General features: G+C 33.9%; 2 protein-coding genes across 2 annotated transcripts; one reads left to right on the forward strand and one right to left on the reverse strand.

Moving 5' to 3' along the window:
- The first annotated feature begins 5,238 nt into the window (after positions 1–5,238).
- mRpL50 (mitochondrial ribosomal protein L50) lies at positions 5,239–6,109 on the forward strand. Its single transcript, XM_073984844.1, has 4 exons — positions 5,239–5,376; positions 5,440–5,519; positions 5,576–5,778; positions 5,851–6,109. The coding sequence occupies exons 1-4, from the start codon at positions 5,329–5,331 to the stop codon at positions 6,084–6,086; spliced, it is 567 nt and encodes a 188-aa protein (XP_073840945.1). The 5' UTR covers positions 5,239–5,328; the 3' UTR covers positions 6,087–6,109.
- Positions 6,083–8,190, reverse strand: Neos (nuclear receptor coactivator protein neosin). Its single transcript, XM_073984842.1, has 4 exons — positions 7,867–8,190; positions 7,117–7,815; positions 6,939–7,032; positions 6,083–6,866 (listed from the first exon to the last, which is right to left on the reverse strand). Exons 2-4 carry the CDS (start codon positions 7,596–7,598, stop codon positions 6,186–6,188), a joined length of 1,257 nt encoding a protein of 418 aa, XP_073840943.1. The 5' UTR covers positions 7,599–7,815; positions 7,867–8,190; the 3' UTR covers positions 6,083–6,185.
- Positions 8,191–22,432: the final 14,242 nt, after the last annotated feature.

Here is a 22,432-nt window from a genome sequence, read left to right on the forward strand (position 1 = left end):
TGTTTTTTTATTTTTGTGTTTTCAATTACAACAACGTTTTTGACAGCTCGCAGTACATCAGCTGGGCTGATGCAGGTACCTGTATGATTGTGCCATGGCGTCATGTCAACACTTTGAAATTCAAACATGATTGCTAGTTTGTCCTTTCTTGTAGTAGCGCATTTACATCGCGTGGGTTTTAGTAAAGCGCGTCATTTATAGTATGTTTACATATAACTGGATTTAGAAAACACGCTAAATATCAAATGTTAGTTACATTACGTATACGTTAAATAAATCCTCACAAAGAAGAAGCATAAGCCGCAAAACGCTCTAATGTGTTTGGAAATTTAAACGCCTTTACGCTGATTTATTCGTGTATACGCAATGTATTCGGAAATTGAAACCCACTAGATTAATTAAATCCAGTTATATGTAAACCTATGCTAAGTTTACATTTACGAAATCCACTCGATTTCAACTGTCAATTCCATAGCTCAAACGTCAATGAAATCCAGATTTGACAGTTGAAATCAAGTGGATTTCGTAAATGTAAACCAAGCACTACTGTGAAGAAATGCCTAATTAAAACCTTACTAGGCGTTTACACACAGACAGTATTGGCAAGACAATAGCAAAGTTACAAACCATTTTCACCAGTACATTCATACTTTTCTCTATACATATTTAAAAATTTGTAAATGTATTTGTGAAAAAGGTTTGTATTTTTGCTATTGTCTTGCCAATACTGGCATTTGTAAACGCAGGGTTAGGAGAGAGGATTTAATTGATGTTTGCCATGGTATAAGTAAAGAGGTAGATTTAAATGAAAAAAATCTATAGAACCCTTGTTTTTCCTGAATTCATAATACTTCAAAATTAGTAAACAAAAAGGCAACAAGTGGGTTTGTTTACGAAATACCAATTTTAAGCATTTTATAAAAAACGCGAAAAATGAATGAAGGGCCAAGGTTTCTCCACATAATCGAGTTGTGGATATGATAAAATGTTTGTTTCAATAATAAGCTGAAGGATTTCTTCCAAACAAATGTTCTAAAAACAAATTTGAAAATCATTGACTTCGATTGTTTTTAAAATTGTTGGCATATTATTCAAACATCACACACACATACAAAGATTGTGTATATTGTTTTGACGTTATAGGAACAGTCGAAAGAAAAAAAATTTAAATTGACAGGAAGCTTTAGCTAACCTTTATTATTAAACCATGATGTTTGCGCTATGGAATTGACATTTGAAATCTAAACCCGCTGGGTTAATCCGGTTAAGTGTAACCGGGTTATTAACTAGGTGTTTACATGTATTGATTGTGAAAAACTCAAAACTTGACTGTGTAAAATTATGAATAAAAATCGTCGATTTCTTTTTGTTTTCCGTTCACATATTTTGTTTTTGTTTTGTTTCATCTCAGTCTTATTGTGTTTTTGTTATTTGAAATAGTTTTGTTTTCATTTACTCAAAAATGTCAATGTTTACTGTTATCGTAGTAAAAAAAATATAAGCTTCTTGCAGGTTCTATAACAGAGCATTTTTTGAAACGTTTGATGTTTTTTAGTTGTAAACTTCGAAGAATGTTGCCCTTGATCTTTTATTCTTTTATCAGAAATGGCGGCCAACTTTACTGAAACGTTGGATGGGTTTAGGCTTAAGGCCTCTGCACATACGGCGCGTTGAGCGTCGCGTTACAACAACAACATGAAAACTTCAAGAACAAACTTGGCATCACTTACACATTTTTCACATGGTTGTTGTTTTTAACGCGCAACGTGTCACACAACGTACCGTATGTGCCGCGGCCTTTAAGCTGTAAAGCTGAAAACACATCTAACGTTTGAGTAAAGTTGTGTGTAATTTCTGGTAGAAGAATAAAAGACAGAGTGCTGCCAAGTTTCAATTGTTCTTTATTTTTATGCCTGATTTAGACTATGCTGGATTTAGCAAATCCAGTGGATTTAAGTTGTCATTTTCATACAACATATGTCAAATAAAACCAGATAATTGCTAAATCCAGCGTAGTCTAAATGGACTTTTATACCAGAAGACACAAAACTTTACTCAAACGTTGGATGTGTTTTCAGCTTAAAATGAAATTGTACAAATGTTGGATGTGTTTTCAGCTTAAACACATCCAACGTTTCAGTCCAGTTGGGCGTCATTTCTAAAAAATAATAAAAGAGTAAATCTGATAACATTCATCCAACGTTTGAGTAAAGTTTTGTGTCATTTCTGCGTGTACTCAACTGTCCTGTCATCTGTAAACTCAGAGTAATGGCTTATTACACCATATGTTTTTTTACATGCATGTTGTCACTTTGGATATACTAATATACAGACCGGCTTATGTCATACATGTGAAAAACATATGGTGTGATATAGCCTTAAGAACGCACTAGCGAGTTTCTTGAAATGAACAATAGGAAGAGACACCATCGCAAACCATGTACAGCGGTTTCACTACCTCATACCCCTCACCTATAAACTCGAAGTCGCCATGTTGAAACAGCGCTAGTGTATGTCCCGGTCCACACTAGCGTGAATTTCATTAGAAAATTTCATGAAATTTTATGATTTTACTCTACTATGGAAGTCGATCTAGAGACGCATAAATCAATGCAATTTTTTCAATGAAATCACTCTAGTGTGGACCGGGACTATGGAACTCGATCTAAAGGCCTGCGTACATAAACTGCCTTGCCTGCTTACCTTGCTTACTTCTGATAATAAAAAAGAAAAGGGCAACCCAGTTCGAAAATTGCTCGGCCTTCTTTATTCTTTTATTTTTATTATGTCAGAAATGAAGCAGGAAAGCAAGGCAACCAGCCAAGGCGGCTTATGTACGCAGGCCTTAAAGGCGAGAACACAATGGATTTTTGTTGCTTATTTTTTCCGCTTCGCTTCAAAGCGCAAAAATGAAATTGTACTGTTTTCAATAGGACAAACCACAACGAAGCGAGGCATCAGGCCACAAAGTTGAAAATTGTTGAACTTTTGAATTCTTCGCCTGGCTTCATTTTTGACATTTCGTTTCGACATTATTTTTTATTTTTATTTATTTTATTTCATTATTCGTAATACAGAAGCCTTTGTGGCCAGATAATGTATTACATAGTAAATAAACCTGATAACGTAACTAAATTAATCTCACGATTAGTGGTATCGGCTCCCCAGCCATATTTCCTTTACAGACTATATTTTGTATTATAGCATAAATGGCCCATTAGCAACAGATGCATTAAAATTACATAAATAAATAATAGAAAATCCTAGTTCGAGGAAAAGTGACGACACAATTTCAAACGAAAAGCATTATTAGTATGCGAAAAAACACGTAATGTAAGAGGAAGATAGTTCCAAGACCTTGCAATGCGTACAACAAAAGAATTTTCATAATAAGAGTTATGAATCAGAGGAATATTAATTTGTATATTCCTAATTGAGTGACGAAACGTAAATAAATTACACAACGAATGAGGCGAACCGGATTTAATAGTTTTGTAAAAAAACAAAATATTCCTCAAGTCTACATATCTACTAAACGAAGAGCCTAGAAATCTTAATACAAACCCAGATATATGCTCCCGAATTCGAACATTGTAGACAAATCTTACTATTGTGTTCAGAACGTGCTGTAATTTAGTAAGATTCTGCTCAGTTGTACCAGATATGATCTCAAGTGCGTATAATACATGTGGCATCATGGTTTACTTATACCATGTGTGGCATTAAAAGTGCATGGGCAAGTTTAACCCTTACCCGTAAGGGCAAGTAAATACCCGTAGTGTACAATCTCCGTAGAATAAGATATATTTTACTTTGCAAACTGTCGATATGGAAACCGAAATCTAATTTGTTGTCCATAATGACACCTAAACATTTATGCCTATCAACAATATCCACTCTTGAATTCCCTATCATAATGCTAATATCATATGAATGAGAACCAAATATAATGGCTTTTGTTTTCAAAGGGTTTATATGTAATGAGTTTCGATTTGTCCATCTCAATATATCAGACAAGCAACAATTTATATTTCTTTCTAAATAGCCCGTATCATCCAGCTCCGAGTGAAAAACCAGCATTACATCATCAGCAAAAATAAATAAAGAGCACACATTAGGATTGATGCATTCTGATAAATCATTAACATAGAGAGTGAAGAGTAAGGGACCCAGGACTGAACCTTGAGGAACACCAGAAGCAAGGGATACAGTGCTAGAACAGACACCATCCATCTCAACAAATTGAGATCTACCAACAACAAACGACATTATCAACCTACAGGCCGAAAAAGAGAAGTTGAAGTTATTTTTTAGTTTCTTTATTAAAATATTATAAGAAATCGAGTTGAAAGCCTTGGAAATATCTAAAGAAACTAGTGTACTAGCTCTTTTACTATTTAGGTGTTGTCTAATAGATTCAGTCAAATGCAAAAGAAGTGATGTCGTACTATGGCCAGTGCGAAATGCATGTTGTCCTTCAAATATTTTTGTCCTAGTATGCATCAGAATCTGATCCTTCAAAAGATGCTCACAGATTTTTGACAAAACTGGAAGCACGGAAATTGGCCTCAAGTCTTCAGGACCTCGAACATTAGATGATTTCGGAATCGGTATTACTCGGGCTAGTTTCCAAGACCCAGGAAACTCCGAGGTAGTCAAAATTGTATTCATTAAATCCAACATCAAATGAGAGATATGAGGAAAAATTAATTTTAGAAATTCAATGGAAATTTTATCAACGCCAACCGATTTAGATTTTATTTTATTGATTGCATTAACAATATCCTCAATAGTGACACAAGAAAACGAAAATGACATTTCATTGTCATTAAACAGCAACCACACGAAAAAAGTGTAAGTGATGCCAAGTTTGTTCTTGAAGTTTTCATGTAGTTGTTGTAACGCGACGCTCAACGGACTGTATGTGCCGTGGCCTTAAGAACGTATAATTTCATAAGTCCCGGGCCACACTAGAGTAGTTTCACTGAAATTTTGACATGAAATAATGCGTTTCTAGATCGAGTTCCATAGTAGAGTAAAATCATGAAATTGCTGTAGTGGGGAATTCGACCTAAGAACACCTAATTTCATGAAATTTTTTAATGAAATTCACTCTAGTGTGGACCGGGACTAAGAAAATGAAACCATTGTGCCATTTCTGTAGACCGGGACTTTGCGAATCTTATGGCAACCATGCTCTCTTTACTGGCAAAATTAACGCCGTTATTTTTTGTTATATCCAGCAATGAAGTTTTGTTTATTGACCACATTACTCTAGTTCGTATGTGAGGAATAATTTTAAACAATTATTCTAAATATTAAGATAAAATGTACAGAAATCTGAATAAAACCTGTGTCAGTCTGTTGCGCAAAATTGTATGTAATATCGCGCAAAACTAGTTGTGCAAAATGTTTTCATAATATTATTACAAATTTCAGGGTGCCGAACAAAAATGTTATTCAACCAAACCAAAAACAAGTCAGATTGATGCCTTGGGTCAATCAATAGCTGCAAAAGGGTGAAATGACGATCCATTCATAAAGTGAACATTTTTTTAAAAGTCTTTTCTTATAGATTTTTGAGACCCCATAAGCCATATAGTGCACCGGCTGATGCTGCTGAAAAAGTCCGAGCCATTTGTGGGTCTTTGCAGATTTCTAATAAACCAGATTATCAGCTCAAGTCATTGGAAGATAAATTTAAATTTTTGGAAGCTTGCTTTGCCGAATTCAAACACAGCGTACCAAATTCACAGATCTATGAAATAAAGACCGTTGGTGCGTATTTCAGTAGTAACAAAATAATGGGATTTATAACTCAACTTACACTTCCTTTTCTAATTCTTTAAGGTGATGTAATTAAATTCTACGAGACATCTGTAAACACCACCGTTCCTCTAGATGCATTGAGGACAATGGAACTTCCCGAAAATCTACACATTCAATACGATTACTTGAGGTTCAATTCGGAAACCGATACAAAATTCAACGGCCAAACAGCATTCCCCAAGAGCTCCACTTTGGTTACAGGTCTAAAATACCGTGGCAAATATCCTGGCAATGAGGCTAAACAATCGTGGCCTTAAATGTAAAAACTAAATACATTTATTTCGCTTGTTTTGTTATAGAGATACATAATTATAAATGCTAATCCAAAAAATTGTGTTTCTTTCATACGCAAATATTTAGAATTTCATGAGACCCTCAATAGTTGGCACCAAACTGCTGTCCATCAATGAATCTATTGCTTTCTGAACACGTATATCCTTAAGCAATGCCAAGAGACGTATATCATTCTTAACTGCATCTAGACTTGGGTACATTAAATCATAATGGGTTTCTGCCACTGATGGCTTATTGAGGATATTCAGTATTTTCTTTTGCAACTCAATTTCAGGGTCTGGAGTACCCTGATTGAGCGACTCATCTTCTGCATCTCCCAACTCTACTTTAAGTTGTAATAGGCGTCTATCTTGTAAATATTTAATTATTCGATCGTATTGTAATACCGTTAGGGGCATATTGCCGGCCAAAAGATTTAAAAGCGTTTGTATGGCATCGGGGTGTCTTTCTTTTAATGGGGGCGCAATATAATTGGGGGCTGCTGCCAATGCCGGTATTATTGGTACAGGATTTGGAAGATTACCAACGAGATTTTGATTTGCTTGTGCAACTCCGGAATTTTTGTCACGCATCATTTTTCTTCGAAAATCTTCTGCCATCAAAGAAATTGCATCATCTACCGGCATGTTGCGATGTTCTGCCGGTTGGCCATATAAAATATTAACCGTTATACTATTATGTTCCTCATGCTGATTAGTTACTAAAATAGCATACAAACAGCCACGTGATGCTATATTAGAAAGCTGTGTAATGCATATTAAAATTTCAATATTAATTGCTCAGTCATCAATTATATTTGCATTAGTCCTACATACCACTTTACCCAGCGGGACATCTTCGTTTGGGAATAAAACATCAACCCGCAAATTTAGTCTTTTTAGTCGTTCCTCTATCATTTCAGCATATTTTCTGTTTTGAGAAAGATCAAACAAAATTATAAACAATTCAGTGAATCTTTCCCTAAATATCAATAAAAAATGTTGGGATACATACGTATTTTTTCGATCCACAACAATAATCTCACAGTCATTATATCCGCCGTTGTAACCGTTATCATCATCTCCACCCCCCGTATCGGTATTCTGTTGATTTTGATTCCAATTTCCTCCAGACGCATTATTTCCCTGTCCGGAATTTGTCGTCCCTGTTGTTCCTGTATTCGCTTTATTGCCTGCCTGTTGTTGCTGTTTCCCTGGTTTCTTCTGATTAGCATTGCGCACTGTGATGGTATTACCTTTGAAAGTGGATTTATTTAATGATTTAGCCACTTTATTCGCTACTTCCTCCGACTCGAATTGAACAAATCCAAAATTTTTCTGAACTAATGATCCCAAAACTTTTGCGTATGGGAGGCAAATACTTTCCAATTCTTCGCGAGTACATACAGGTAAGTTTCCAATAAATATACGATTTTGAACAGTATTTGGATCCCTTATTATGGCCAAACTTTTTTTATCTGCTGCTGTTTCCGCCATTTAAACAAATTCGAAAAATTCTTTTTCTGTACGATAATTGTAATAGTTGATTAAAGTACCTATAATTAAAATGTAAACAACAATTTGCGCAAAGTCTGTCAAATAGTAGTCGGCGTCGAATTGTCTTTAGGGCGGGTACACACAATCAGTTTTGCATTGGGCAGCAGGCATTCGAATACAATTCATTAGATAGGGTTTAGCGGTTTCCAAGAGATTTCTATAAAAAACACAAAGATTTGTTTGTCTCTTTTCAGACATTACAACTTACTGATAGCACAACACCTGATGTGCCTCACTCAGGGGCTGTTATTTAGCAGCATCATTATATAAACGAAAATCGACATCTCTAATATCATCGTCAGCATCATCGAAATCTTCTTCGGCATCGTGGCTATGATGTTTTAGAATTTTCCGCTTTTTTGGTTCTTGATATTTTTGTTTACGTTTTATTGCCTTTAACATACGAACTTCACAATGTCGCTTAGCTCTTTCTGAGCTTGTTAAATTATCGTCATTCGATTTCATGGCAGTCATGTTGCAGGATTCTAAAATGTTTTGAAATTGATTGCGCAATTTGGTGATTTAATAGAATCTACAAATGGAGGGAAGGAAAAAAAGAGAAACTCTTTTAACAGAAATCTGTCATTCTTTAAATTAACGACAAAGGATCATTTCGACGAAGGGTGGTAATTGATGTACTGCACATACATAATAACAATGCCTTACCTCTGTTCTTCAATGCCCAGTTTATGACACCATTTACGTGTGCTCTCTCTCTTTTTTTCCCACTTTATTAACAACCATTAATGATAGGCTCTTAACAAAGTAAATATATCGCCTTGATCTGATTCAAGAAAAGCACGGGCTTCCTATTAAAACAAAACAAATTAATAAAAACGTCCTAAAATGTAGATGTAAAATAAAATCAACCTCACCTCACATTTTGGATCAGTGTAGGCACGATTTGTAAAAGGATTTTGTACGCTCATCACAGCGGCCAATGTTAAAATCTTCTCTACATCAGGAAATACACAACCCATTAATAACATTTTACCAATTGTTATTTCAACAGGAGACTTTCCCAGGGCCGTTATTTTTTTCATCCGGAGTAAAGGTGTTCTAGATTCAAGTGAGTGTTATTATAAACAAATACATTATTTTAAAAAAATATATACATATCAAAATAATTACATGTTGTTTTAGTCCCAAAATGGTCTGTTCAATACTCTCTTCATCCGGAGAATCGAATCAAGGGGTACACGAAAGATTTCCGGTGTGGGATATGGTTCAAAGGAGCTATATTGTTTTTCACTAAATAAACGATAACAGGTCTATGAAATATTCAGGAAAGACTTTTATTTAAAACTTTACCCCTGGTCCAGTACGGCCTGCACGACCTTTACGCTGTTCTGCCCAGAATTCTGTCAATCGTTGACCCTTACAGGAGGCATATATTGTTGTTTATCCTTTGAGGCGACGATGATACGCTAAGTCTATCAGCAAGAACTTTCTCGGAGATTAAGAAGTTGTTATTCTCTTTTGCAAGTAAAATGTAAATTTAGTAAAATGTAAATCATCATAAAGGAAGTAATAGTACGTTTAGACTTAGAAGTAAAATGTAAATCATCATAAAGGAAGTAATAGTACGTTTAGAATTATAAATCCACTCGATTTCTAATGTCAATTCAATTCCATAGTATATACGTCAATTAAATCGTAGTTCAAAATCCGCTGGATTTTATTTAATTATTATTTATTAATTATTTTATTGCAATTGCATATTTTTCATTTTTGGCATTTCTTTCATTAAAATTGTATATTTCTTTTTTTCTTGTTATTTATTTTTTGCCATTTTTTATTACCATTTTATATTTCTCTGTTTGAATTCTTTTTATTGGAATGGTATATATATATATTTTTTTGCCAATTTTTTATTGAAATGGTATATATTTCTTTTATTTTTTGCCAATTTTTTATTGAAATGGTATATATTTCTCTTTTTTGGCATTCTTTTTATTGAAATTGTATATATTTCTCTTTTTGGCATTCTTTTTATTGAAATTGTATATTGCAATGGTGACTAAATTTAAATACAGTTGCTTGAAGGTAAATTGTTATGAAATGCATCACTCCAAATAAATGTCTGATCTAAACTATTTGTGGCAATTATTGCAGCATCTGATCTCTTTTTCATATATAATACATCTTCATCAGTTGGTTTACGTAGATATTTTAGTCTAAAATTGTAAAGGAAAGCTTCCACATAGTGATGTGTGGTAAGCTTTTTATTGAGATATTTCCATATCTTTCTAATATGAAAAGAATATTTTGTAATGTTATAGACATCAGTCTAAACAATGGATTTTGCAAATTATTTATAAAGGCTATAAATGTCTGTATAATGAGCTTTTTACGCTCAAAAGAATACATTTGTTCATGGTGTAATAATTGTACTAAAGGTATCATACCTCTAATAAATTCTCTTGTTGCAGCGTGTCGTCGTGCAGTTGAGTTGTCTAATTTATTTAAAATGTATTCATTAAATACTCTTGCGTATGTTTCAATTTTGAATATTTCGAACTGATATTTGCATCCTATAAGTGGAACCTTGATAGGATATGCACGTGTTACATAACGGTAAGATGTCCGGTATGTATTACAGTAAATGTTATCATTTATAAACAAACGAGTGATATTGCATAAGAAATGCATTAAATCAAATACAATAGGTATTGTATACCCTTGCACAAATTGATCAAATGTTGGTAACGCCATCTTGCGATGGCCATCATGTGCATCACATATATTGCCGACTATTGTGGCGTTTATATTTCTAGCGGCATCATAAACTTCACGTAAAGTATTACGGAGTTCCTCTTCTAAAATTCTACCGTTAAAAATTTTAACTGCCACTAGAAGTTGCCAATCGTAGGAAAGACTGTGTAATATAAAAAAATAGGCACAGTGTTTGATTCTGTTACAGTAGTAATCTGTTGCATCGAAAGTTAGTATACACAGCCTTTCTTCCACAGACATTTCACTAAATATTCTCTACAAAGTTGCAGTTGTGTCGTTATCGAACCCTACAGGAGAATTCGGGTATAGTGATTCTATAACGTCTGCAGGGGGTCTTCCATTATTGTTGGATACCCTTGAATATTCATATTCAAATTTGGAAGCAAGTACCTTTCTCATAAGTATTGGGAGTTGTTCCCGATTATCAGGATTTTCCTGGGCTTCATCTATTTCATTATTATCCTCCTCATGAGGATCACGGTGAACAATTGGTTCAATGTCTATGACAAGTTGTTCCCGATTATCAGGATTTTCCTGGGCTTCATCTATTTCATTATTATCCTCCTCATGAGGATCACGGTGAACAATTGGTTCAATGTCTATGACAAGTTGTTCCCGATTATCAGGATTTTCCTGGGCTTCATCTATTTCATTATTATCCTCCTCATGAGGATCACGGTGAACAATTGGTACAATGTCTATGACATCTCCAATGTTCAGTTCCATATTATTATCTAAATGAAGTTGTTCTTCTTCAACTATATAAATCACATGATCTCCCATTACTTCATTTTGAGAGGTTATGAGTTCTTCATGTGAACTATCATTTCCCATAACTTCATCTTGAGAGGTTATGGGTTCTTCATGTGAACTATCATTTCCCATAACTTCATCTTGAGAGGTTATGGGTTCTTGAAGTAAATTATTTCCCATAACTTCATCTTGAGAGGTTATGGGTTCTTGAAGTAAATTATTTCCCATAACTTCATCTTGAGAGGTTATGGGTGGGGGTAAGTGGAAAGTTGGTTTGGAGACACGGAAAACTCTATTTGCCCCGCATTCATCGTCTGGATGAAAATGTTTGCTGCATATAAACTTTAAAGTGTCTTGCAGTAAACCATACTTATTAACCAATAAAGGAACCCAGTGTTGTAGAACCTTATGATATTTTATATTATTGTTGGGTGGTTCGTACAAAGGGTTTTTTTTTTTAATTTATTAATTTCCCTATTGCCTAATTGTCTATTCCCACATGTGGGAATACAGCATTTTTTTAAAGGAGCCATCTGAAAAATAAAAATTATTTTAAGGAATGAAATGGAAAAAATGGCAAGAAGATGAGGTTTGCCTAAGTAAGGAGGATATAGATATAAAAGTTAACAAAGTAACCAAGGCACTAGCAAAGTCATTTGAAGAAGGCTGTCCCCTTCGAGAAAGGAAGCCTGGCTACGAAAAACCCTGGATGCCAGAGAAAAACCCTCAATGGCAAGGCAACGACGTCCGAAGCCTTTATAACAGGGCATAATGCAAGAAGGCAGCTGTATTCTGTTGGGAGAACAACCAACAAATTAAAAGAATACAACAAAATATTAAGAAACGCCGAACGTAACTCCTGCAAACTTTTCTCTGAACATGTAGATAGCACAAATGACATCTGAAAAGTCACCCGAAGGAGTGTTCCGATGTAGGGAAAGGTCAGTAGTAATTTTTCCATATGTAACGAAAGTAATGGTCTATGTCACCCGCTAAATAATATCAGATCATCATGCAAAATTATAGGCATTTTCTTTTACCTAAACTCTTACCTCGTGCAAAATTTCGTGACTATTGAGCTACAATTGAGACCTCTAGCGTGTTTACGATTACACTACAAACAAACAAGTAAGTCAAGGCTATTATTGCGACCTATAGAGCCGCTACAAAATTGGATAAATATTATATTTTTGGTCCATTTCATCCGCTAAATATTTCACGATCATTGCCAATAAGAATAGCGATCTATTCTGATGTGAAACCGTCCCCCATACCAAATTTTGTTGAGTTTTTTGTATTGTTTGGAATAAGATGGTTTTTAATCAAAAGAAGGGGGCAAAAAGCTTTCATGAGAAATACATTCTATGCCGCCTATGTTTAATTTTGACAGGCAAGTATGCCGAAAACAAGACATTTCTAATTTTTTAATAAAAACAAAAGTTATGGTCCGAAATTTGTATCAAAGATATGAAAAATTATTATTTCTGAAAATTGTGGATCCAACACAGTCCAGAAATAAATATAAAAACATGACAATATCTAAATTGATGTGTATACCGCGTAAAAAGTACTAAAATTGCGATAGGATGGGAAGGAGGTGAATGTACAACTAGATCTACTGCAGGGGATAATCAAATAATGATGCGAATTATTAAGCAGATCCCTCAGAGGACATCAACAGACGTTAAATAAAGGGTTTACATCGATAAATCTATACAAAACCCTCTGATATATACCATAGATACGGGTGTACCAATATGGGCAAATTTTAGGAAAACAGTAATTTCTAGGAAAGTTTCCATTTTTCATATAAATTTTGCAAAAAATTTATGGAATTTATTTTGGAGTTATAAAATCGAGTATTTTTCGTCGACTTAAATCAATATTTGTGTTATATGACTTGAAAAAATGTACTTGATCACCAAGTCGAATAATAATCGAATTTGTCCCCTTATACAAAAAAGTTGACCTAAAACGAAGATGGTGTTTTATATTGACCTGGATGTATTTTTATGGACAGATATGGTACTAGAGGCATGAGGTCTAGGTATTTATTGGATTTAAAAACTAACCAGACATATAATATATCGCACCACGTACACACGACAGATGTCGTATAAGAGAGGTTTTTGGCATAATACCGCCACTAAACGTATGTATAACCACGTAAAACTAGCAATTTTTTGCAAATATTTTTTGTGTTTTTATCGGACCCGATCAGCTTAAGTGATCTGAATTCATATAAAAGGTTCCGGGACCCTAAAATGGATTCTACACTGTTAAATATCTAATAAAACTTTTGTGTTTAATAATTATCCTTAGAGACAGGATTCAAAAGGATATATTAATTTATTTAGTTACCTGAATACCTTTATGATATGTACTGATAATAAATAAAAGGTTAAACCACAATATATTATCAAAATACAAATCATAGCTTCAGATTTTGAATCAAAATTTCTAAGTTGCAAATGTTTTGAGCAGGACCAAAAGTGAGTCCGAGCTTTGTTTCGTGTATGTTTGTAAAATAAGTGCAATTATTGCCAATTCTTTTTTAACTCTTTAAAAAGGTGTCAATAAGCAATCAACCTACCAAAATATTTGCATTTTAAATCCATAAATTACCTCAGAACTATATATAAAGTGAAGTAGTCATTCCAGTTGCAAATGTTTTGAGCAGCACTGTATGTCTGGATAAAATATTACGAGAACAAAGCTTTTGAACCGCTCGAGGTGTGGACTTATGTGACCCATATTAGACAGAATATTATGAGGATAACATTTTGGACTTATACGGCGTTTATATTATAGTTTTTTGCAGGGTTAACCTTCTTTATGAGGATTTGTTTGAAGTATATACAATGGAAATGACATTTGAAACCCAGACCCACTGGGTTAACCTTGATATATATAAACGGCCTATTAGTTGGTTGACAGCCAGACAGACACAGGGATGGTTAGTGCTAAATCGAAACTGAATTCGAAACTGATTTCGTCCAAACATATTTGGGTATAAAATCGTATAAGCGCCTCCGCTTCTACACCCAAATTCTTTTTAGAAGTCTTAAGGTAAGGTAACATTGGGCAAATATTTGCTCCAGCGACCTAAAGTGTGCACTTACTTAGAGCAAGTAAGCGTAAATAACGCATTGAAATTTATGCTCACTTGCTCTCAGTAAGTGAACACTGCCGTTCGCTGGAGCAAACATTTGCCTAATGTTACCTTACATAAATTTATGCAGGATGAACGGAGTTCGTCATTTGTATTGGATTGAAAGAACGATTTCTATTGCGATTTGTAAATTTCTATATAAAATCTAAAATATATTTTCTTTTTTTTCATTTGTAGGTCCCTTTCTCAATGCCATTTGGTCGAAATTACAAACATTCACCAGCAATACTCTTTATGTCAATTTACATCTAACAGGTCTTATAACCCGTTTGGCTTGTTACCCTCTACCGCTTATACACTCGATTCTATTACGTCCAGATATTGTTATTACAACGGATACACCATCATTTCATCAAGTTTTACGTATACTCAAACAACAAATAGATGCTGAACTACCCGTGGTAGAAGATTCATTAGAAATTGTCGATGTTGCTCGTTCATATTTAATTGATCGTGAATTTCGACTTATGAATACGCGTAAAGCAAACGAACATTCTCCCTTACATGTTGCCAAGTCTCTGACAGCAGCAACAAAAGCACAACAATCAACATATGCCCATTTATCAGCTAATTCTGCGGTCCAGGTTACACCATCCTCGTCGTATGATCCCTTTAAGCGAAACGATGCCAAAAGGAAAAGTATTAGTAAATCATAACGAGAAATTGCATATGAAAGCGGAGCTGGGATCATAATGTCGAAAACCGCTAAAAGGTCGTATCATGGTAACCAATATCAGACTCCATTCGAGAACTTTAACTTTTGTGGCGAGGTACCGGAAGGAATGGACCGATATGGCCTATTTTCGAAAAATATTACGATACCCAAAACTTGAACCAACTCGATTTATCTGCTTAGCACTCTTCTTCAATGTTGTAAATACAAATAAAAAATAATTTAAAAAAATTAAGTTTCAGTGCTTTATTTAGAAATGCACTTAAAACTAAAAAATAATTTGTCGCTTAGCCTCAATACATATATTCTTTCTCATGATAGAATCTCTCAAATAAAACGCTTGCCGTTTAATTTTGCCACTATTCCTAATTTAAATGCAAGCGTTTTATTTGAGAGATTCTATTATGAGAAAGAATATATGTATTGAGGCTAAGCGACAAATTATTTTTTAGTTTTAAGTGCATTTCTAAATAAAACACTGAAACTTAATTTTTTTCATATAAAAGGTTCCGGGACCCTAAAATGGATTCTACACTGTTAAATATCTAATAAAATGCTATATTAAACCTTGACCTACATCCACAATTTTTAGTGGAGAAGTTCCTGGACTATTGAGAACTCCAAATGCCAAGTTAAGACAAAATCCTCAAAATACCAGAAGTCGGGTGGTACCGTTATATGGAGGCTATAGGAAACAATGGACCCATATATGTTTTGGTTTCATATTCATGTATTGTCATCTAAATCTCAAAAGTGTACAAAGTTATAGTTGGATTGGCCAACTGCAACCGTCTTAAAAATCAGTTACCAAATTTGACACACACCAAGGCAAGTTAAATAAAACACTGTAAAAATATAAATAAGTTAGATAATTCGATCACAAATTAAAATAAAACTTAAATTTCCACAGGTGGAACTTCTGGATCCAACAATAGTAATGCAGTAGCATCGACAACATCAACAAATGTCAGTGGTCAAAATCAACCATCCAGCACAAGTAGTAGTAGTAGCACACGTGAAACAAGCCTTATCATCACTTTCCCCCAACAGCGCCAACTAGTACGATGAAAACAAGTGGTAGTGGTACAACTTTAAGCTCAATGGAACGTTCCCACCATGAACGGGGTAGCAGTGTTAGCAGTACAACCACAATACAATCAATATAGTTCAAGAACAAAGTGTGGTTATGATTAATGTTGGCCACTGACATGAGAAAAAAACATAACATCATCGCTACTACTGTCCACACCAGTATCATCAGTTTTGCTATCGTACGCCAATCAATTGTTTTTGTTGTTAATTTATAATATAAATATGAATAAAGCATATAAATATATACATTTTATATACATACATACTTATAAATATTAAGATAAAAGTTATACAAAAAATATAACGAAAAATGTAACAAGGATTTCAACAGTAAAGAAAACATACTTTAAAGAATTGCATCAAGGATTAATTAAGGATAATTAAGGTGTGCACCGATATGACTCTCTTCGAACTTAAACCAATTTTGGACCGATATAATGAGTTTTACCGACATCCTTTTATCGACTTTATGCTTGACAATTCAAAAATAGGTATTCCTCACTTCTTCGGTCCATTGTCAAACCGAGAAGGATTTTAAATTTATCAACAGATTTTGTCCGGAACATTTCTTTTCTCTTACGGACTTGTCGGATTTTTTTGCCAATTTGCGCCTTTTAGGATTTATTATCGTCCATGCCCCTGTCTTGATCTAATTATAAAAAAAAAATGGTTAAATCGAATTCTCCCGCTTATTGAGACTTATATGTTTTAGCTTTTCACGGCTGATGAACCGTTGAACCTCATCATTTAAGTTCATTTGTAAATAAATAGTTTTTCTTGATCTCGAAAACTAATTTGCAACCTAATGCAGTCATATAGAGCAATTCAATAAAATATGTAACCTGTTTTCGGGGACGTGGTAAACTTTTCTTTCCAAAAAACCTTAGTTGGGTTATCACAGCATTTGATTTTTATTCATAAAGGTAGGGCGCTTTTTAAATATTCAAAATTCCAGTAGTTTTGTAGATGTAACATATTTTAAAAAGTGGGTGTGGTCCAGTCTTTGGTTCCTAATAAAGTAGGTAAGGTCGAGACACAACCACAATTTTCTTCCAAATAGATACATTCGTAATTATTGTAAATATAACATTTAAAAAAAAATAGGTTATGGTCCGAAATTCAACTGAATTTGTAGCCCATTTTAAGCGGGGGCCATCACTCTACGTTCCTTGAGTACTTTCGTACATATACCATATTTATAAAAGTGGGGGAAAAGTGGGTTTGCATAAAAACCTAAACTGGACTATGACTAACATGTCCACAAAAAATTATATATAGACTCAGAATTCTATCCTGATCAATATAGGGTTGCAAATGTTATTCCAAAGCAAATCCAAAGCAAAATTAAAATTAATCCAAATTCCAAAAGACAACAATCAATCGAACAATCCAAGTTATAAATCTTAAAAAAAAATTTATTTAATATTTAATTCCACGAAACCAAAAACTGCGAAGCCTCACCTCCTTTTCCACAGACAAGACAAACAAGACAACCAACTTTAAAATCTGAAAAAAACGTATTTAATATGAAATTCGAAATTCGTGTGGTCGAGACTTACCTTTTCCACAGACAAGACAAACAAGACAATCCAAACTCTAAATTGCACCAACTTTAAAATCTGAAAAAAAACGTATTTAATATGAAATTCGAAATTCGTGTGGTCGAGACTTACCTTTTCCACAGACAAGACAAACAAGACAATCCAAATTCTAAATTGCACCAACTTTAAAATCTGAAAAAAAAACGTATTTAATATGAAATTCGAAATTCGTGTGGTCGAGACTTACCTTTTCCACAGACAAGACAAACAAGACAATCCAAATTCTAAATTGCACCAACTTTAAAATCTGAAAAAAAACGTATTTAATATGAAATTCGAAATTCGTGTGGTCGAGACTTACCTTTTCCACAGACAAGACAAACAAGACAATCCAAATTCCAAATTGCACCAACTTTAAAATCTGAAAAAAAACGTATTTAATATGAAATTCGAAGCCCACCCCCCGTACTTACCTTTTGCACAGACAACTTTCAAATGTGAAAAAAATATTTGTGAACATATTTGCATAGCCTACTACAGTCCCTTTTACAACCTCCCGTTTACACATGCAACACAATTGCCAAAACGTTGTTGTGCGGCCCATACAAATTCAAAATCGTATTAAAAAAAATGGATTGAACACATACCAAACACTATTCAATCACACACGTATACAAGGGGTTCATTTGGCAGTTAGTGTATGGCCGGCATTAACCAAAATAATTTTTCTTCTTGAGAGAGTAGAGAGTGAATTTTTAATCTGACAAGAAAGAATTAAGAAGGAAACATAATCATCTTCCTTCAGCATCTATATAAAATGTTTAATTAATTTTCATTCATCTTTTTCCATTTTGCTAAAAATTGTAGTGTTTTCAACGAATTTTTCAATTTTGAATTTAGACATGTCATAATAAAGGGCTGGGTACATAAGCTGCCTCGCCTGTAGCCCAGTTCGAAATTTGCTTTGCTGTTACCGACAAAATTCAGTACAGTCCTCGATGACTGTCAGTTTTCAGTTTTGCTTGTTTGTACTATACTTTAGGGATGGGACATACTTATTAGAAATTTACATTTAAATTTAAATTAATATCAATATTTGATAAATTGTTCATTCGTAAGTTTTGCTAAAAAAATCAACAATTTTATTTTGCCACGCGAATACACATTTTTTGTCCTTGTTTTCAATGTTAAGATATAGTGTTAGTCTCGGATTTAATTATATATATAGGTTGTCACACAAAAAAAAAACATATACTGGTGTAATAGCAAAAATTATAAATCATATGTAAAATGTCATTTTGCGCACACATGAAGAATTACACGAGGACAAAAAAAATTCAAAACATACACATGAAATACACGTAATGTAATATAGCTATTAGCTGTGGCCTACCTTTACTTTATTCTACCATGCGCAAAGGAATTGACAGCTGAAATTCAGTGGATTTCGTAAATGTAAACCAAGCATAAGAGCGCATTATTTCATGATTTTATTTCGCTGTGTGGCAGGGAGCCACTTTAATTCAATTCATGGCACAATCATACAGGTACCCGCATCAGCCCAGCTGATGTACTGTGAGCTGTCAAAAAAGTTGTTGTAATTGAAAACACAAAATTAAAAAACAAAATTTTAAAAGAAAAACTGTGAATTTTTGACTGATTTTTGTTATAATGTGTTTATTAATAACTGCCTAACAAAATTTTGTTGAAAAAAATGTGTGAATCGCTTTATTTTTGGAAAACATTTTTGACATTTCACAGTACTGAACTCGTTTTTGTTGTAGTTGTTTGCTGATGCATCTACCTGATGATTCAATTTAGATATGTTGTCAATTTACTTTGAATTCCCTAAATTGTGGCGCAGTTGGCTTTGACAAATAAAATAGATACACACACATTAGCTTCGTTCCCGTACTTTTTAATAGTAAAACTCGTAAAAGAGAGAAATAGAGAAAAATTGTTGTCACAAAAAAGTTTTTTCAAAAAGTTCGGGAACGGAAAAATGGAAAATACGTCAAAAAAACTGGAACAAATGTCAAAGTCGGCGTATCAGCCAATCAGACGCCGGCAACCATGTTACTATTTTTTTACTCGCCCAAATTTGTCGTGTAAAAAGTTTTTAAAGAGAGCGTCATTCAGCGCCATTTTTGTTTAAAGAGAAGTGAACATTTTACAACTTTTTTGTGTACGGGAACGCTTTTTCGAGTAAAATGTGTAAAAGTCGTAAAAATTGTAAAAACTTTTTAGTTCTGGAACACAGCTATTATTTTCATTTTGTAACATGCAACTGCGCTTCAATTTTCCATTTCAAAATTTAACGTTCAGTAGCAAGCAATTTTACTGCTTTCAGCGACATCTCTCGGCCTTTGTTTCCCTCTTATAGTCTCCCTCCCCATATCGTTTATTAACGCTTTCTACTTGTCAGTTAATTTATCAACTTTTAGGCCTGGAAGTGCTGTGCACTTTATGGATTTCTGCATGGCTTCTTCGTACAAAACCGAAGGAAATTCTGCCATTTTGCCGGTAGTAATCTCCCAGTTCAGTCAACAGTCAAAATTAATATTTTCCAATTAATATTTTCCAACTATGGTTATTGAAGTAATTCTTAAATCGTTTTATTTAAGTAATTCACAATCGTTTATGTGAGTATGACATTGGATTCGCAGATAATCGAACATTAATGGTAAACAATCCATTTATCAGTTGATTTCGTTAGTCGGTGGTCATTATATTGTATTAAATATAAATAAATACGTCATTGAACAGCTACTACATATTCTGCTGGTTGACATACTCTGTTGAGGTAATAAGATCGAAATTTCTGTTCTCCTTGTTTTCTAAATTGTTCACTCTCCAGCAGATTGACCAGCCCATTGGGTTAGCGGTATTTGCCAGAGGTTTTGTACGCAGACGTTCTCTGGAGACAATTTGAAAACAGAACAAAATTTATAATATCCATGCCAACACCTTCAGTTTGATGTAATTGCCCTGGAGATCACATGTCTATCGTTTACTTTATTGTGCTTGAAACTACAGGAACCTTGCAAGATCGACTATAAAGTGTATTTCCGTGTTTGAGGCAATATTTGTGCACCATAACTACTTGGAATAAAAACAAAAACTTCAGTGACAATCCAATATAAAGTTTGTACCTCAAGATATACTACAATCGATTCGAGCATATTGAATTGCGGCTGTGAATTTTGGCAGAGCATTAGAATAGTGGCGTAAGAAAATATATTTTCTCCCCATCAGTGTTTACAAAGTCTTCAAGAAACATTTGCTTCAACAAATGCCGATGGTTCAGACAATGTGCAAAAACTACAGATGTTGACCAGCAAGTGTTAAGGAAATTAATGCTTTAAACCCTTTTTCCTATTGGAGCCGGTGTTATTTGAATTAAATTGCACATCACTTAAAAAATCATCATTATCATACGTGCATAATTAAGTTTAGTGAGATCGACAATATCAGTAAGCTAACCTAGTTATTAATATATATTTACGGTACCGTTTCGTTGAATAGTGAACCTAATAAACACACATATTACAAATTTATCTCTGTGATTACAAAAAAATCAAAGCTTACCATCTCCGATTCCATTTCGTAACAGAGTACTGTGTGGTTGTTGAGATTGTTTCACTATTCTCCGATTTGAGTACATATTATGTTAAGTATAACAGAATTTCTCCACTGTTAATGACTAGGTCAACTTTAACAGAATAGATATTGGGATACAATTCTCTCCTAAATTAATAGCATTCAAAGAGAGCATCGACAGAGGAGTTATCATCAAATTCTATTTCTGTTCACGAGAATGCAAAAGCAGTCAGCTCTGCGAAAGATCTTTCGGCGGCAGCGGCGAGCAGCGAAGAACGTAAGTGAACGGTTTTATTTTTAATTTTGTTTTATCATTACTTCTTGTATTTTCACAACAGTTCAATATTGGTTATGATAATCTAAGATAATTAATGGATGATTCTGATAGATACATTCTTTGATATCGAGAAGTAATTACAGTGGGACACCGATATAGTTAAAATACATGTCCATGTTAAATGACTCTCTTTGGTTTAAAATTTCACCCGGTTAAATTCAAGTCTTTATTTTTATTATCCCTTTGTCTACAGGATAATTAACCTAGTGCCATTGAAACTCAATTATTGTTATGAACTATTTCGAATATACTAAGAGCCCACTTATAGTTGAATGTCTTAAATTATAATAGTTATAAGTGAAATTTAAGATAAACTATAATTAGACACCTTATTGTTTAAGATAATTGAACTGTTGTCGTTTATTAAACGCTAGTCTATTTGAATATCAAATCCAAATCTAATTTAATGAAATGAATACCCGTCACTTTATTGTCTTAGGACTAACAACTAGCGAATGTATAGTCTAAGATATTTTGGAATAAATTCACTCATCATGAGCTTCAACTAAATACTCCCTTGTCTGTTTGAGGATGTAACCATATGTGATTGATAGGCTGGTAGTTTGGGTATTACCAGAACTTAATCTTTTATTGATCCGTGAGTAATACAGGTGGGAGGGTAGTTAGGTAATATAACACCATTAACCTAACGTATGATACAAAGCCACGAGTCTTCTAATTTTCTGTCAACTACCCTGTTGAACCTTTTACCAAGCACGCAAACTAAAATAATATTTTAATATTGCCAAATATTTACTCAGGGTTGCTAGAATCACCGAACTCCATCCATTCTGACGAGCAATAAGGCCGTGGACAATGCGTGCTATCTTTTTCTAGCATCTGGAGAATGTATACATCCGAACTCGAATT

The sequence above is a fragment of the Musca autumnalis genome, unplaced genomic scaffold (genome assembly GCF_047663935.1).
Source record: "Musca autumnalis isolate F117 unplaced genomic scaffold, ASM4766393v1 scaffold_4, whole genome shotgun sequence".
Taxonomy (NCBI): domain Eukaryota; kingdom Metazoa; phylum Arthropoda; class Insecta; order Diptera; family Muscidae; genus Musca; species Musca autumnalis.